Consider the following 18,041-nt stretch of genomic DNA (forward strand, 5'->3'; position numbering starts at 1 on the left):
CAAGGACGTCCACTACAGGTGAGGTGATGTGAAAGGCTGACTTCTCCATTTCCCGCCATGTTTGTGGCACTGTTTATTCTCAGTAAAACTGCATTTTAGAAAGCCTTTAACAAACTGCTATGCAGAACAGATCAATTGGTGTGACATTAATAGTCATGGGAAAAGTTGCCCTGGTTAAAGTCAGTTTACATCATCAGAAAGGATTAATGATGCTAACCGAGACAGATCTGTACATACGAATGTCCAAGTTCATTTTTGATGGTATTCAGCTCCACTAAAGTTGAAGGACAGGTTTGCTTTCTCCAGGAATGCCAGCAAAGAGGCCTCACATGGATGTCAACAGCTTCAGGAAGTTGTTAAAAGAGCAAATGGTGGTCGGAGGTGTTTGCTAGCAGACACTTGATGTGAAGATAAAATGCAAGCTGTAATAACCGTGGGACTAAACTGGGACTTCCGTGTCACCCTTTCCATTATCTTAGCCTCGGCTCGTGGTCACGGGGTCAGAGGCTACCAAAACAGTAGCAGGCCCTGGCATGTATAATGCAGGGCTGGATTGTGTCGGCGGTGGGGGAAGGAGGGGGGGAGGCCATCCCAGTCTGAGTCATGCCGCTCTAGAACAGCAGTGACATTCCTCTGAAAACACTGCGGCATTATGGGAGCCCTCCGACGGCCCGGGAGGATCCCTGGTGAGAGCACAACAAAAGGATTAGCTCTCAGGGTATTTCTGGGAATTCTCCGTGCCATCTTCCGACGGTAAAAACAATTCTTTCACTGATGCCAAGGTAGTTCAGGATTGCGGTCATAATTTAGGCTTCAGGCACCAGCTGAAAGAAAAACACTGCAGGTTCTAACAATCCATCCATCCAACTTCTTCTCCTTATCTGATGTCGGATCACAAGAGTAGAAGCCTAAGCAGGCTTTTCCAAGCCAGTTGGGAGACCGTGATGGATTGTCCCCAAGGCTTCCGATTGGTCCAACATGCCCTGAACACTGCCCAAAGTTGAGGGTAGGAATGTCGATCAAACCATTCCTCTTCACCACAACGGACCGATGCAGAGCCCACATCACTGCAGACGGCGCACCAATCCACCTGTACATCTTGCATCTCATCCTTCCCTTGCTCGTGAACAAGACCCTGAGGTGCTAGGCGCTTATCTAGGGCCCTGTGATTTTGGAGTCGCGGCTGGAGAAGTGGAATTAGCCGATAAACATGGAATCTACTGTTAAATTGCCAAATTGGGAATTAAATGCTGCCATCGTGAGGAGAGGAACGTTTCTGCCTGGCGCACAGCTTCATCGTGGAGGGAGTCTTTTTCCTTGCAGGAAAAAGCTGGTGCAAAAAAACAAAAAGTTAAACCTTATCCCTTGCGGAGCATGAATGGAAGCTAGCTGGGTTAGCTTACTTTAGCACAGCATGCTAACGTGGCGTGTGTGCTGGATGAGGGTGTGTACACCTTGTGTTTTACGGTGCCTGTTGACATCGTGCAAGTTCTGAGAGAGATAGGGACGTTTATCACCTGAGTAATCTTAACCGTCAACACACTTATAAGAGCACTGTTAGCCACATCCTGTCTAATTGTGTAAACAAAATAAGTAAATAAAAAATATCATCCAGGAATAACACAAATAGAATTGTACCAGTGACCATGTCGTCTTTAACCACGAGCACAGCCATGCTATGAATTCATACGCCTTCAATACAGAACTTTGTGTTTTGTAACAATGACAGGGAAAAATCTAATGGCGCCTTGGTCGTAGAAATCGGAAGCCAAACCAATGGTGGTACTTGATGTCGCCATAATAACGTGAGCTCTCCCACTCTGGTAAAAACATTCCTGTCCACATATTTTCATTTAACTGCGCATTTTCCCCGAATTTGACTAAATAATTTAATCAAAAGATCCCCATTTTCATTTGATGTGCATGCTCGCGAAAATACCGCCATAAACACAAGCATAGCACACAGTACCGTAATGAACTCAAGCAAAGCACGCACACAAGTACCGTAATGATAAACTTTGATATGCTGCCATGCCTTCAAGACATGAAACGCAGTCCCTGACTTTATTGGTTCTCCTTTCACACTGCATTATTTGTTAGGTTTCATCCCACGTGAGCATAATAATCACCAAACACAGGAAGCACCTGCTACGGGAGCCAGAACAAATATTGAGGAGAGTGCATTACCTTGTTTCCGTAAGACTGGCTTGGTGGGTTCATCTGGTTGGAATATGCAAAGCAAGCAAACGCAGAGTGGTTCTCACGTTGGTGGCCACAGGCTGTGTCTAGCTTTAATCCACTAATGATGCGGTGTGTACAGCATGGGACGGGTCATGCAAGCAGTGGATGGCGTTGCCTTGGTGACCTGACCTTCCAACTGGCTTGGTGGAAACCGAAACCCGAGACGGTGCAGCCCGAACAGACGCCATGCTGCATCCTCATTGCAGGGAGAAGGAAGATCCTTTTGGGGGCGTACTTTCACTCCATCATTGTTGCAGTTTCACATTCCATGCACATTTTTGGCCAGTGTAAACATAAAGTGGGCGGTTCCCCTCACGAAATGAAAAGTCGCCATGTGGGCCCGTGAGCGGACAAGATGGGCGCTGTCACCGGGGAGCTAATCTGCACTGTCAACAAAGTGCTGCCAACCACAAGAGGAAATCATTTACTGCTGCTGTTAAACACTTCACTGAGGGACGCACCCCCCCCCCCCCCCCCCCACGCTGAATCAAAAGGCGCGTGACCGCCGACGGCTTTTACTGACGACCATTAAGCGCATAACACAGCCGGGGTCTTCCGGTTGGGGGAGTTGAGTCACATGATGAGCGGTAAACTCTCCTATTATCTTTAATGAGGTCCCTTATCTTGAAAATACCAAAGCAGATAAGAGGCAGTTACCCACGAGGCCGACTCAAACCTCAGTGCAAGCGGTTGCAAACCGCGGCAGGCGTTGGTCCAACCCCAAGATGCAAGGGGGCCCCCCCCCCCCCCATCTTTTCCCCAGCTGGCCTTAGCAGAGTTTGTTATTAAAAAGGTTAGCTTTTGACTTGACAAGGGCCGTTATAACTTTGGTTTAATACACCTGAAATTTGAAACCATTGAACAGGCAGAGCTTCAGGCTTTAAAGACCTGTAGCAAAGCCTGTTTTTGTCGTTTTGCTGCAGGGAATGTTGGGCATGTACAGGGGCCGGGTTCCTGATGGGTTTCTCTAGAGGTGGCATCATGTCCATGAGGAAGATCACGAAAGGCCACAACTGGAAAGGCAAAATTTTATCATACCCTCTCCTCTCCAAAGTGGAGCAAAAGAGCGACGTGACATATCTTACTGGCCTTCTGTGCTCATTAACATAAAACTCGGGGGCAGTGCTGTCCAAACTGCAGCCCGGGCGTATGCAGCTATTTTATTGTAATTGTACACAAATGAAGCCAAAATATTAGGAGAATAAATTAAGAGGGAATAAATAGCATACAGGCTGCACGGCTGTCGAATGGTTAGCACGCAGACCTCACAGCATGCGTGGGTTTTCTCCGGGTACTCCGGTTTCCTCCCACATTCCAAAAACATGCTAGGTTAATTAGCCACTCCAAATTGTCCATAGGTATGAATGTGAGTGTGAATGGTTGTTTGTCTATATGTGTCCTGTGATTGGCTGGCCAGTCCAGGGTGAACCCCGCCTCTCGCCCGAAGACAACTGGCTCCAGCACCCCTGCGACCCTCGTGAGGATAAGCGGTAGAAAATTAATGAATGAATAAATAGCATACAGAAAAATATTACAAACTAAATATGTATTTAGGGGGATTTTTTAAGTGGTAATATGAGAAACATACAAATCATAGAATAAAGCTGCAATTTTTTGGCTTGTGGGACTCCTGAAGCAGCAGAAGGCTTCGGCTGTGGTGGAGGCAAAAACTTGGGTGTGGGAGGAAGTCGGTGAGGCCATGGAGGACGAATCTGGACCAGTCTTCCAGAAGATGTGAGACAATCCTCAACTTTGGCAATGTTCAAATCCAAGCTGAAAACAACTGCCAGTATTTTACCTCCACTCGTCTTTTCTGTAAAGCAGAAAAAGCCTTGCCTGGCTCCAGCGTCTGGCAACCAGCTCCAGATCACTTCAGAAATGAAAAATGGTCGTCGGACCATGTGGCGTTTTCTCCTCATCTTATTATTGGACCCTTTTGGAGGCTAACATGAATGGCTCTTCTGGTCCTGCACCTTTTGGCCAATCAGAAGCCTGGAAAAGGAAGCGCCAGTCTTGGTCGCTCAGTATAATGCATCTGTTCAACAATATAGTCAAATATTTTGAGGACTTTTCCCCAACCTAAACATTTCTTCTTTATCTTTACTTCTCATAATATTACAACTTTCTTTTAATATTTATATTTTAGTCTTTAATATTTTACTTTCCCCCATTTTAAAAAAAGCATTTAACCCTGGAATAATTGTGTTTCAGTGAAAAAAAAAAGTTTGCATGAAGTGCAAAATAACAGCAGACACACAGCAAGTAAAGGTCAATGCAACATCACACAGCAAACATAAACACAACACCATAAGCTGACCACCATACGACACCATACGTGAACACCATAAGCTGAAGTCCACTCACCTCTATCAGGTCCAAAAAGTGTCAGAGTTACCCCAAAGTTACTCCTGAGTTGCCAAAGCATGACCTGCCCGGTGTACGGAAAACATCCCAGAAAGAAATGAGGGATTAACAACAAGGAGACGTCACCCAGCGCTGTCTCACACGGCCTGGCCGGAGCCAATCACAGCACAGCTACACACACACACACCGTAACCCGACAATAGCAGCCTGTGCGGGACACTGAAACACGAGCAGCATGGTGACTGGTGGGCCCAGGCTTTGGGGGTTCTCTCAGCCGTGAAGGGTGGCGTCCCTGGAAGGAGGCAATTCCGGCAGCTCGTCCCCACCTCCAGAACAAGTGTGGGGAATTAGGGGGAGCATGACATGGCTAAATACTGCCAAGGGGGTGGTAGTACATCAGAAAATTCTGCCTTTACGAGCCAACTCTGCAAAGCAGCACAAGAAAAGCCCTAAAAACCACCCAGGTTGTGGGTTGTTGGCTCAGCCTGGCCAGAGGCTTTCGTGCAAGATGCTTGCGATAAACAAGGTTAGCATGCTATACCTGCATGGGGTTGGTAGAAGGTTAAAAAAAAAAAAGCTAAATTCCGGCTGACGCCTTAAGTAATGCCACCACTTGACAGGAAAAGTCTGAGCACGCCTGCATAGCTGAGGGCTTTATCAAAACATGGATGTCATCCTCTTCAAATCAGCAACGGGGAAACTAAGAAGAACGATGCCAATCCACATCAGTCAGGCTTTCGCTTGCATTACGCCAATCGCAAAAACGTGTTCCTCTCCTGTTTGACTCCTTGGCCTGTCCCCATAATCAAATCAATGAACTAAACGTGACAATGCTGCCGACAAACGACTACTGGTGATCCGAGAGAGCACATGACAACCAGGAGGCGGCGGCAGGAATGAAAAGAAAGGGATTAACATACCAGGAAACAAGACATCATTGTGAAAAACACTTTGTGCTGGATCCAGGGTTAATCTGCCCACACGGAAAAAGAACCTTGCGCAAGCTAAAATCAACACAGCAGTTTATTTCAAGATGTACCAGTTTACGGCTGTTGGCCGTGTCCCGCTCGTCTATCGCAACGGAGATGTGCAGGGGGGGCCAAGACCAATTAATAAACAATAAAACAAACCTGAGTCACGAAAAGTCAACATTTGTATTGCAGTAGTTGTCTCATGTTAGCATAACAAGCATAACCGAACATGGAAAGAGCCACCAGAGTACACAGCACATGTACTGTACTAGTACACAAAAAAACAAACATTCAAAGTCAATCCCTTTCGGCCCAAACCCCCCCTCCCCCCACAAGTCACACCTTTAAACGGATTTGAAAAGGGTCTGCCAGAGCTTGGACCGCCACAACAATGACTTTCTAAGAAAATACCAAACAAGGTGGCGTCTGCCCGGCAACCGCCTCAGGTGATAGCAAGGCACTCGGGGAAGAGTCAATGAAGTTTGACTTTTCCATTTTGTGTCGTGTTGTGCTGGTCTGCTTTTCCGTGTTTTCACCTTCAGGACTCCTTCTTTTTGTGCCGTTGCTAATTTAAAGGCCACCCATTACGACCCCCCCCCCACTTCTCTGACCTATAAATGTGGTTGGAATGTTGGATTCTGGTGTTAAACCATGCCAACGTGAGCCCTGAAAGAAGTTTGGGATGGCTCTGAATGCAGAGTTCTTTCCAACAGCGGCTCACTATGACATCACAGTGAGTCGGACTTCCTTAAATGGGCGTCCTGCTGCAGGTTACAAGTTTTACGCCTGCCCTCCCTGGTGGAAAGGCAAGCCTGATCGGAGTTTACCGATCCCAACCGTGACTGGACTGAACCGTCCTGCTTGTAATGTGTCCAAAGTGTGACCCCGGGCCGTTTTGTATTGGCCTGCGGCACATACTAAAAATAGCATTTTACAAGAACTGCAAAGCATTTCAAAATCAGCAGTGATTTTACAAGAATAGTGAAAATATTAGGAGAAAAACCTTGTAACCTAATGAGTAAAAGTAGTCATTTTACAAGAATAACATTGTAACATTAGGAGAAAGTTCAAATATTAAACAAAATAAAAAATTATTCTATGAAAGTCGTAATATGAGAGACAAAACAATAAATTTTTGGAAAATTAAGTTGTGGAAAAAGTTCTACAAGAACTTATGAGATTAAAGATTAAATAATCTGAAAATTTAAGAAACTCATTGGAAAAAATAGGAATTTTATGACGATAGTCAAAATAGTGAGGAAAAAGTCATATTCTAATGAGAAAAAGTCGCAACTACAACGTGACAAAAAAAAGACAATTTTCAACATTTTCCATGCCGCTTATCCTCATTAGGGTCAGGGGGGTATGCTGGAGCCTATCCCAGTCGTACACCACGGACTGGTCGCCAGCCAATTGCAGGGCACGTATAGACAAAGATTGGCCAATTAAGCTAACATGCATGTTTTTAAAGACATAACTTCTTTGCATATCTACATTGTGTTGCCTTACAAAGCCACCCTTGCATGCTTTCACTTTTCAATATTTTGGCCCTCATTGGGAAAACGTTTAGTCATGTCTTGCATCCGAGGAAGTAATCCTGCTAGCGCACCCCTTCATAGTAAAAACAAGCTAGATGCGGATTTGCCCAACCAAAGCAAACTGAACAGAACCCTTGGTGCAAACAAGGCTATGGTAGATCTGATCCACTAATTACAGGCCAGTCCCGGAGGTCTGGAATAACCTCCCTCCCGCAAACTTTCTGCTGGGTTGCAAGTCTCTGACAGCATTCTTCCGCTGAGTAAAAATGTACAAATTCCACACTTCCCGGTTCAACTCAGCCCACACTGTAATATTCTTAGCGTGCAAAGTATGCGCAGATGTTCGCCCCAGCTAAAATTACAAAGCGAGCACACCACTGCGAAATAAAAACAGCAAAACGTGTCCATCCAGCTGCAAGGGAAGAAAGAGGAGATGTGGACGTGCACTACATTTAGGAAGATCACTGGGGTGGCAGTGCTGATCACAGGGAAAGGCTGGTGGTGGGCTTGGGGGGGGGTCCAGGCTGAGCTTTAATCATGAGGACAGTGGGGTCGTCTCACGATAGTGATAACTAAGGCACCCGGAGGCCGAGTGACTGGCCTGATGTAGCCTGCTAAAAGCCGAATGTATGGAGCGAAGCCTGACCCGCTTAGCTGATGGCGGGGGGAAACCGGCACATTGCACCGCTTTCACACCTAGCTGAATCAGGGCAGAGCTTGTGGCGACATGACACTGAAGTGAACAAGCACGCCGCATCACACCCACAAATTCACTTCTCAACATTCCATCGATTCCTACATCGCGGAAATTCATTTATCGCAGTCGGGTCTGGAACCAATTAGTATTCCAACCCACCCGTCCATCATAAAGCTAGAGATCTATTTACAGCCTTTATTAAAGGAAGCCATCAATCAACAGATTGCAGTGGTGTAGCTCCGCCTCCTCTACCACAGCAGTTTATCCACATTATTTTGTACGCCCACAATAAATAAAAACGCACACCTAAAAAAAAAAAAAAAGGTTGAACAAATTCTTTGTGGTATGGTTGCGATGGAGGTGAGGCTTCACTCGAAAGAAAGATGGCGACGTCACAAGAATTTAATGAAAGCGGCATCACAATGCTCCCCTTACATTTCAGAGCTTGAAAAATAAATACATGAGCGACCCATTCTTTCTGACTCCAAAGGGGAAGGACCCAAGCTCTTCAACGACACAATAGGGACCACCGGCCCCACGACTCTGGTCCTAAAACCCTCAAGTCCCCCCACCCTTTTAGTGCACTTTTCAACCGCCTACTTAAAGCTTAAAGTGAAAGGAAAATAGGTAGTGGCGTGTCCAAGCGTTAAAAGAAGACAATAGTAGGGTTTGGATTCCAGAACCGGCAAAAGGCAGCTCCACTTACTCCCAATTTAACCTTCCAAAATCAGTGGTTCCCACCAAGACGGTTTCTGTCAGACCTCATGGTCACCTACACTCAAAAAAAGCAACATGGGTGTCTGCTTTATCAACAAAATGTAACATGTAGTTTCTGCTATATTTATTCATGTTTAGTGGTTAGACATTTTTCAATCATGTAGTTTTAACATGACAAGCAAAATCCTTAAAACTACTTGATCGCTTTATGTCAGCACAACCTAATGGGTTCAGATTGGAATCCCATTTGCAATACCTCTCCCGAGCAAGAAGGTGGCAGTAACACGTGACAGGCCCTATTCATCAGCTAAGGTAGCTTCTGGTGGAGAAGCGCCATAGCAGAGAGTTGGGGAGCTAGGCTATACCGCCTCACGACCACGACTTCTTGCATCCATCAAAAGTTAAACCATCCCTGGTGGAGAAAGATCTCAACTGGTAAGTTCATTTTCCCTTTTCATTCTGTGATCTTTCTTTCGTTGTTTTATGTAATTTAGATAATTATGACTGCTAGTTTTTGTGTTGTTACCTTTTAGCTAAAACTAAAAAATTGCTGCCCATTGTTAAACACCACATAGACAACACATACTAGACGAGCTAAAGTAAGTTTATTGGTAGGTGGGAAAAATGAACTATTGTAAGACAATGTGCTGTTCACATGCCTGTAAAAATTAACTTGTCAATTACAGATAAGGTTAAAAACGGCTGAAGCTAAAGTGGTCATGTTAGGCTGAAGTGCACGTTCACTTGCGTGCACGGAGATGATCATTTTGTCCTCCCAAATGTATGTGCAGGTGTATGATAAAATAGTAGTTTATGGACGTATTTATTGACATTATTTCACATAAATCACAAGTTTCTTGATAGAGCAGCAAGCCAGATTATACATTCATATTATGCAGAATGAAGACTATCCCAGCTCCTTGTAAGGTTTTTTCATCCCCAAAAATGTGTAATCAAATATTAATGTTAATTTGTGTGGGTGTATGAATGGTGTGTTCCTCTATGTATTTTCTGAACAAATATTATTATAGTGATGTTTCTTGAGGCAATTATTTGTATAACCCCAATTATTGCAACAAATATGAAATATTTTTCAAAGCAGTCAAGCTCATTTTTCAAGTACTGTTACTTAACATTTATTTAATTTTTATAGAACAGCATTATTTTTTTATTTGAGAAATATGTCAAACTGTGAAGAAAAATTCATAACTAATAAAAACCGCATGATTATGTATTATTTCAGCTTTTTATTAACCATTGACATGTGTTGATTGTTAGTCACTAAACTAAAGCTGACCTGTCCTTCTCACTCTTGTCTCAATTTATTCCAGGAACTTGATACTATGAAGATGTCCTGTGTCACAAACTAAAAAGGTCTCCTGTTCAAGTTCACCTCCATCTGCCATCCACCTGCAAGGGACTGGTTCTTCAGCTTCATCAAACCAAAGAGTTACTGTAAAGAGGGCGTGTCATCAGCCAGTCTCAGGCTCATGACAGAGTACTTTAAGTTCATACATTTAGTGGCAATCAAGTCAAGATATGCTTTTCTTGTCTGTCATCGTTTGCCTGTTTTGAAGAATAGTCATTTTACAAATCAAGTCTGTTTTGTGTTTTTTTAGAGTTTATTTTCCTTTTTAAAAGTTTTGTCTCAGTTTAACTTTTTGTTGACTGAACTTTAAGATTTGTCAAGTCAGGATTAAATAACTGGTGATATTTTACCTTTTAAAGTTGTAGCTGTACCTACCCTGTACAAATAAGATACCCATAATCATATAGAAATTAATGGAACCAAAGGAAAATAAGTCAGCTTCTACTTTAGTAAATATGTTAAAACAACCTATACAATTAAGGTGGATTTAAACATTGTAATGGTGACACCAATACTTAACAGACATGTTCACTCAACATATTTGCAATTAGTTGGTTCAATAAAATTGTAATTGGGTGGAAATTCTTTCCATAATTTTATTACATTCACCCAACAAATTTCTTTGAGTGTACTGCCCCGAGTCTTTGGATGGGAACAACGTCACCGTGGAACGTTATGGATAGTTCATTTAAACTTTAATCCGAGATGCCAGTCCAACAAATTTAGGATTCAGCACATTAAGATTCCCGGAAGCAGCAAGAACATTTTTCAGAATCTGCTATCATCATTTGAGTTGACTTTGGCTTTCACTAAAATCGCCTTTTGGTCCAAAGGTGATGTGGAGTAAAACTGCTTAATTGTATCATTAATGTTGTTAAATAGAAGACACCACATTGTGGAACCACACCAGTGGACACATTTACATTTCATTTGGTGGAGTTTTTTGCTGATTTAAATGTAAAAAAATTATTGAAGTGTGTACATTGATTATTCATTACCCCCCCCCCCCCACACACACACACACTTTTGAAATAAAACACATTTGTCATTGTGTCATAATACAACACACCACACTTTGACAGCACCTTCCATGCTGACCTGATTTGAATGCAGCTCAAAGTTCAACCCGCAGAACACGCATGGCCGACAGGTGTCACGGAAAGCACGTAAACGCAACACCATAATGACTTTAAATGAGTAATCCGGCACCACTTCATGGGATTGTCTCGTCTGCTCGCTGCAGGGGGGGGGGGCAAAGAACCCGAACTGACCAACAACTGCGATAATTATTCTTTTGTTTAAAAGAAAAACAATAACTTCAATGTACCTAAATTAACGGACGTTCGTCCGGAGATGGTGCAAAGCTTACCCGGCGCAAGGTGCCTGCGTGTGGGACTTGAATGAAAATCGGTGAATCCTCCTCACGCTCCGGTCGGCGAACTGACTTTGACTGCGGGATCCAGCAAGGGGTGTTCTTAATCCACTTTCGAGGTCCAAAAAGCCCAGGCAGGTCGGGTTTTGGTCTAGCAATAGAACTCCTCTTTGTACTAGTCCGCCTGAGCTACAACTTGTGGAGCGTCGCACATGCGCAATGGATGTCGAACGATTAGCGAGCTCGGCCCGCCCCTATGCTATCCCAGAGGTCATATATAGCAGCATAGGTGTAGCATACCTGTTGTTAAAATGAACAATTTTACTCAAATTCTATCATCTAACCACTTTTATCTTTCTGATAGTATATTAATGAAAGTAAGTACAGCAAGAAACAGGCGTCTTCAATGGGAGTCCTTGCTAGGAGTAGCTAAACTAGTGTCAACTTTTGACTAACTTAAATTGAGCACCAACAGTTTAAGATACCTTTAACAATAGGTAACGTGAAGCATTTTGATAACTATCCAACCTTACAATACAGTGGGGTTTAAATGAGCTAAACTTCAACAGGATAAACTTCAACTTCCGCCCAATTGGCCTTCGATGATTATTGGATTTCTCCTCCGCCACAGAATGTAGTTCCATTGCTTCGACCCAATTTGAAGTATAGGCGCATTAATATAACATGTACTGTTTTCTTTTCATTTTCTGTTTTTGAACAAATGAACAATGAAGATAAGTACTGCTGCCTCTCAGGTGTAAGATCATGTAACAACATTCACACTTTTAATTAATTTACTTTTACTTACGTTTACTTACTTGGTCTTCGTTTAAATCGAAGCATTGTTTAAATGCCCGCGGTTGCCATCTTGTGGTTGTTTGATGCAATTGCACCTGATTTTGTAGTCCATTTGTAGTTTTTAGACTGTGACCGGAAGTAGCTGTTGTTATCAAATGATTAAATATCTATAAATGTTGTTTTGGCCTTTCATGGTGATACATATAACATTTTAGATACTACTTGATACACACATCACAATACAATTATCAATGGAGTGTATGTTTATTATTGTGAGTGCATATTAGTATGTACTATGTACTGTGTACAAGTCTTGTAAAGTAGCAAAGTAGGTAAACGCTTCTGCTAGCACTACTATTTTTAAACTAGTATCATCTGAAACTTATTCAATGGTGTGCAATTGGACCGAATCATTCTGCACTCTTCTCTAAGAGCATTGTCAGCGTGTTTAACAGTTGGACGGGCCAAAAGCACAGCTTCGTTATCAAGTTTGTTTATTGCACAAGCGAGTCTTGTGAAAAGAGTCAATTCAGACGCCTTTTGTCATGGTCACACTCTTAGCTTTATCGCTCTATGGAGAAAAGTTGCTCCAAAAGTGGGGCCGGTGTGTGCTCGCGTCGGCCGCGGGGCCACACCTTCTCCTCCCCGGCGCTTCTGGATTGGCTCTTGGCTGTCTTCACTCCCTCGGCCGAGTTCCGCGTCTCGGCTCATTATTTAAATCCCGCAGCACTTCCTCCTTGGAGATCGAACCCGAGACCGCCGACACCATGTCCGAGCAAGGGGCCTTCGACACCAACGTGATCACCGTGACCCGCTTCGTCATGGAGGAGGGCAGGAAGGCCAAAGGAACCGGAGAACTGAGCCGGCTGCTCAATGCGCTGTGCACGGCCGTCAAAGCCATCTCCAGCGCGGTCCGCAAAGCCGGCATCGCCCACCTGTAAGTACCGGGGCGGTTGGGGGACCAAGGGGTTTTAAAGTCGTTTTTTCAAGAAGTTTGACTATTCCCATCCCGAACATCCACGTTGGCACAGACCAAGCAGGAGAGTCTGGTTTAGCGCACCAATCAGAAAGCGCATACCTGAAAGGCCACGCCCCTACAGCCCAGCCACCAGGCTCATCATGACTAGAATCTCTTACTGCGGAGTTACACGTTATTGTTACTAAAACAGTCCCAGAAAGTTAGGACAGTCAAGTTGAAACCTTGCGAATACTAAGACAAAAAAGTTGGAGTGTATAGACTAAAGTGGAGAAAAAAGTTGACAGCAGTTAAGATTCAGATAATATAGAATTATGCAAGAATTAAGCTGGCATATGATGAGGCAATAAATCGCAACATGAAAAAATGTTGTAATGTTTTATGTATTATGGCTAAAAAAATTGTAGTACAAAGCCAAAGGGCCCCGTTAAAATGTTCTTAAGCCCCCCCCCAAATAATTTTATATTTTTATAGAATTTTTTGTAGATTTAAAAAAAGAAATCTCTGACAAATTTTATATAATAGGGCAAAACCAGGCAAATAAGCAAGCCAATAAGCAGGCTAATACTAGCCTACTGCTACTAGTACTAATAATCAGAAGAAGAATAATGATGATAGTAAGAGGCTAATAGGCTAATTAATAATATAATAATGATAATAAATAATATAATAATAAAAATAATAAATAAATAATAAAAAATAATAATGGACTGGTTTTGCAGTGTAGATTGTGTGTACTTGTGTAAATGTAATGGTGGCCTAAAACAATTGAGTATCTCTACTAAATCTGTCCAAAAGTGGGAAAGTTATATCCCTGTTCTTGTTCCTTATTTGTTTTTTGGATTTTTTTTTTTTGTGAATGTCTACTACATTCATTCTAAGCCCCCTCCGGTCCTCAGAACCTATAGTAACGCCTCTGAGGATAATAAAGTTGCAATGTATTATGAGAGAAAAACTCTAAGATTACAAAAAAGATCATTAAAAGTCCATCTAAAAGGCTTGGGAGGAACTAATATGTTGTAATATGATGAAAATGAAAGTCGGAACGTGAAAAAATGCCAAGATCGCACAAGCGTTAACTTGTATTAGGAGAAAAAAGCTCTACTATAACATAAATTACATAAAAGGCAGATGAAGTCAGATAAAGTCAACAAAGATGTAACGTTACGAAACTAGTCGGGATGTCCGATATTTTTTCCGATATTCTTTTTTTGCCAAAAACAGATATGGTGATATTGTCCAACTCTCAATTTCTGATACCGATATCAGCCGCTACCGATACTGCAACGTGACGTTTCTCCTGTGGTGGAATGAACACGTACTATGTCTTGTATTTTTATGTGTTTAAAAAATCCAATACCGATATCAACTGATATCATTTTCATGCTGATATTTATCGGTATTGATAATTATCAGACATCCCTAGAAAGTAGACTTTATTTTATAGATGAAGTCACAAAAGTCAGGGAGAATAAAGACTAAATGAAGAATTTTGGACCGTATTCAAAGGCACTTCCTGGCGGCTAGTAAACATATCAGATAACCGTGTCAATCAAAAGTCAAGTTTTGCTTGCGCATCGTGTACCTGCATCCTTATCTGTATTTGTCATCGCCGCCCACGCCAGCTACGGTATCGCGGGCAGCACCAACGTAACGGGCGACCAGGTGAAGAAGTTGGACATCCTGTCCAACGACCTGGTCATCAACATGATCAAGGCGTCTTTCACTTCCTGCGTGCTGGTGTCGGAGGAGAACGACAAAGCCATCATTGTGGATCCTGAGACCAGGGTAAAAAAACATCTTTGGCTGTATTCACTTCCTGGACCTGACCCCCAGTGCCCCTCCTTTTGTAGGGCAAGTATATTGTGTGTTTCGACCCTCTGGATGGTTCCTCCAACATTGACTGTCTGGTCTCCATCGGAACCATTTTCGCCATCTACAGGAAGGTACGGCAATCTTTCCCTGACGTCCTAAAAGGTGAAAAGTCATGTCCACCATCTTTGTCTTCCAGGCCACGGACGACGAGCCGTGCGAGAAGGATGCCCTGCAGCCCGGCCGAAACCTGGTGGCGGCGGGCTACGCCCTCTATGGGAGCGCCACCATGATGGTGCTCTCCACCGGCCAGGGGGTCAACTGCTTCATGCTGGACCCGGTCAGTACACTTGTGGTCGCCAACTGGCCACAACATTAGGTACAGAAAAGGCCGTGTCATTTCAAGCAAAGAATTCCGAATCCATTTCACATACAGTGTGCACACACGTTCACATCATTGGTGCAGCACCGACACGCAAATCCAAATACATTTTGAGGAAATTTACTGTGGATGGAGCTCTACAGTAGATCCATTTTTCTATACTCACATAGGTCATTACATTAGGTGTGGATCCAGATCTGCTAGCGGACCTGTTTCTGATCTGCAACAACTCAAATCGTTTCCAAAAGATTTGGTTTTGATTTGAAATTTGGTGTAAAACCATACGATCCTTTCACTTTTGACGAAAAGATCTGATTCTGATCCAGATCTGGACTACATAATATTTATTCATGACTGACATAACTCTGAAATGATTTGGATAAGATGTGGTGTGGATCCAGATCCTTTTTACAACATGGACACAACACAGATTTGGATCGATTCTGGTGTGGATCCAGATCCACTTGTAAATCTGTTTTTGCAACATCTAAAATTGTTTGTATAACCCGAGAATAATTTCACTTTTGATAACGATCCTGGTGTTGTTCCAGATCCATCATCTGTAATACGGAATGGGTATTTGTTGCATACTCAGTAGTTGCAAGATGACTAAATCTGGTGTCGATCCAGATCCTTTGTAATGTGGATATAACTCAAATTATTATCTACAGATTCAGATTAAATCTGTTGTGGTTGCAGATCATTTTTACACCATGGACATAAGTGAAACTGCTGTGAAAGGTTTGGGATCAAATCTGGTGTAGAACCCGATCTACTGCAGATGATTTTGATAATGAGCTTGATTTGGGTGAAATTGGGTGTGCATTGTTTTCCAATTGGGACATAACCTAAAAAGTGAACAGATTTTGATCAAATCTGGTGTAAAACTAGACCTAGATAATTGTGTTATACCTCCAATAGTTAGGAACTTTTTTTTATATGGCCATAACTCAAAAAGCTGTGAACAGATTTGAATCAAATCTGGTGGAGGACCAGATTGAGATGATTTTGTTAATAACTTCATAACTTGTGAACATATTTTGATTGATGTGTGGATACAGATCTGGATCATTTTTCTGATATGAACATACAGTAATGAAACAGCTGTGAACAGTTTTGGATCGAGTTTGTTCTAGAATCTGTTCATGACTATCTCCAATGATCATGAAGCGATTTAGGCCAAATTTGGTTTGGATACAGATATGGATCATTTTCCCTGAGATGCACACAAATCAAACAATTGTGAACATATTTGGATCAAATCTGCTGTAGAACCAGATCTACATGATTTTGATAACATCTCCAACACATTTGGATCAAATTTGGTGTGGATACAGATCTGGATAATTTTTCTGATATGAACATACAGTAACTGAAACAGCTGTGAACCGTTTTGGATCGAGTTTGTTGTAGAACCAGATCTGTTCATGACTATCTCCAATAGTCATGAACAGATTTAGACCAAATTTGGTGTGGATACAGATCTGGATAATTTTTCCAGATATGGACATTACTCAATAATTTGGAAACAGATTTGGATCGAATTTGCTCATAGTAATGAATCATTGAGGTAAAATTTGGTGTATCACAAAGAATGCGATCATGATGATTTTTGTTCTATAACATGAACAGACGTGATTTGGATGGAGATCATATTTGTATCTTGGACATCCTTGACAAAAGTCAGAATGTCCTTAAAAACCAGTGTGAAACCAGTTGCAGACCAATGTAGTCACATCTTTGTGCTCATCAGGCCATCGGAGAATTCATCCTGGTGGACCGTGACGTGAAGATGAAAAAGCGAGGCCAGATCTACAGCCTGAATGAAGGCTATTCCAAATACTTTGAGCCGGCCGTCACCGAGTATTTGCAGAAGAAGAAGTTCCCTCAGGTAATGTTGACATCCTTGCTGACGAAAGAAGCAGGAAGCACACTGTTGAAATTCTTGAGTGAATAAAAACAACTTTGGACTTTAGGACGGCAGCGAGCCCTACGGCGCTCGCTACATCGGCTCCATGGTGGCCGACGTCCATCGGACGCTGATGTACGGCGGAATCTTTTTATACCCTGGCAATGCCAAGAGCCCCCAGGGGAAGGTGAGGTTCTCACGATGAAGGGTTAGAAATCGAAGATCTTGGTTGCAACATCTTCCATTGCTTCGGCCAAATGTCCTCGACATGGCGGTGTGACGTCACATTTCAAGCACCGACTTCCTCTTCCTCACAGCTGCGTCTGCTCTACGAGGGAAACCCCATGGCCTTCATCATCGAGCAGGCAGGGGGCGCCGCCTCCACGGGCTTCGAGAACATCCTGGACATCCAGCCGTACAGCATCCACCAGCGGGCCCCCGTGGCCATGGGCTCCTCGGACGACGTGGCGGATTACGTGGCCATCTGCCGCAAGCACGCAAAGTGAGACGTCGGCGCGGGAGAGCTTTCCAACTCCAAAAGTATTTGATTGCGACACTCCTGTTGCTCTCTGAAGGACTTTATGAAGAAAATATGTCCCACCGTGATGCACTGGAAACATGAAGACGTCCCCCACACGACCCCAAGTCAAAAACACAATAAATCTCACAGGTTGACGTGCGTTGTGTTCTGTGTCGTCCTTTTGCCTTTGCAAAGCATCACTGTTTATGTTAATATTGCTGTGCTGTACTGTTGGGGCTTTAAGAATAATTTGGAGTACATGAGAAAGTGGAAAGGAACACAACACCGCAGCAACAGAAGCAATGTTGGAAAAGCGGTATACACTGAACACACAGAGAACAGTGAATTGAATGAGACAGCGCCCTCTGCTGGATT

The 18,041-nt window shown here is 43.1% G+C and overlaps 2 protein-coding genes across 7 annotated transcripts in view; one reads left to right on the forward strand and one right to left on the reverse strand.

The window, feature by feature from the left end:
• kank1a (KN motif and ankyrin repeat domains 1a) overlaps positions 1 to 11,851 on the reverse strand; it is a 30,930-nt gene extending 19,079 nt beyond the window's left edge. Inside the window, exon 1 of one of the 6 annotated variants that reach the window (XM_058071858.1) lies at positions 4,606 to 5,468. In XM_058071858.1, the coding sequence (XP_057927841.1) occupies positions 4,606 to 4,666 (61 nt within the window). In that variant the 5' untranslated portion in view covers positions 4,667 to 5,468. Of the gene's footprint in view, positions 1 to 2,187; positions 2,573 to 4,605; positions 5,476 to 11,266 lie in introns of those variants that run through there. The other 5 variants (XM_058071857.1, XM_058071859.1, XM_058071860.1 and 2 more) reach the window with 5 other exon arrangements.
• An 880-nt stretch (positions 11,852 to 12,731) lies between these two features.
• On the forward strand, positions 12,732 to 17,821 carry fbp1a (fructose-1,6-bisphosphatase 1a). The gene is made up of 7 exons (XM_058071903.1): positions 12,732 to 13,004; positions 14,669 to 14,831; positions 14,897 to 14,989; positions 15,055 to 15,195; positions 16,991 to 17,128; positions 17,214 to 17,333; positions 17,464 to 17,821. The coding sequence occupies exons 1-7, from the start codon at positions 12,835 to 12,837 to the stop codon at positions 17,650 to 17,652; spliced, it is 1,014 nt and encodes a 337-aa protein (XP_057927886.1). The 5' UTR covers positions 12,732 to 12,834; the 3' UTR covers positions 17,653 to 17,821.
• The last annotated feature ends 220 nt before the right edge of the window (positions 17,822 to 18,041 follow it).

Source organism: Doryrhamphus excisus, chromosome 4, assembly GCF_030265055.1.
Source record: "Doryrhamphus excisus isolate RoL2022-K1 chromosome 4, RoL_Dexc_1.0, whole genome shotgun sequence".
Classification (NCBI taxonomy): Eukaryota; Metazoa; Chordata; class Actinopteri; order Syngnathiformes; family Syngnathidae; genus Doryrhamphus; species Doryrhamphus excisus.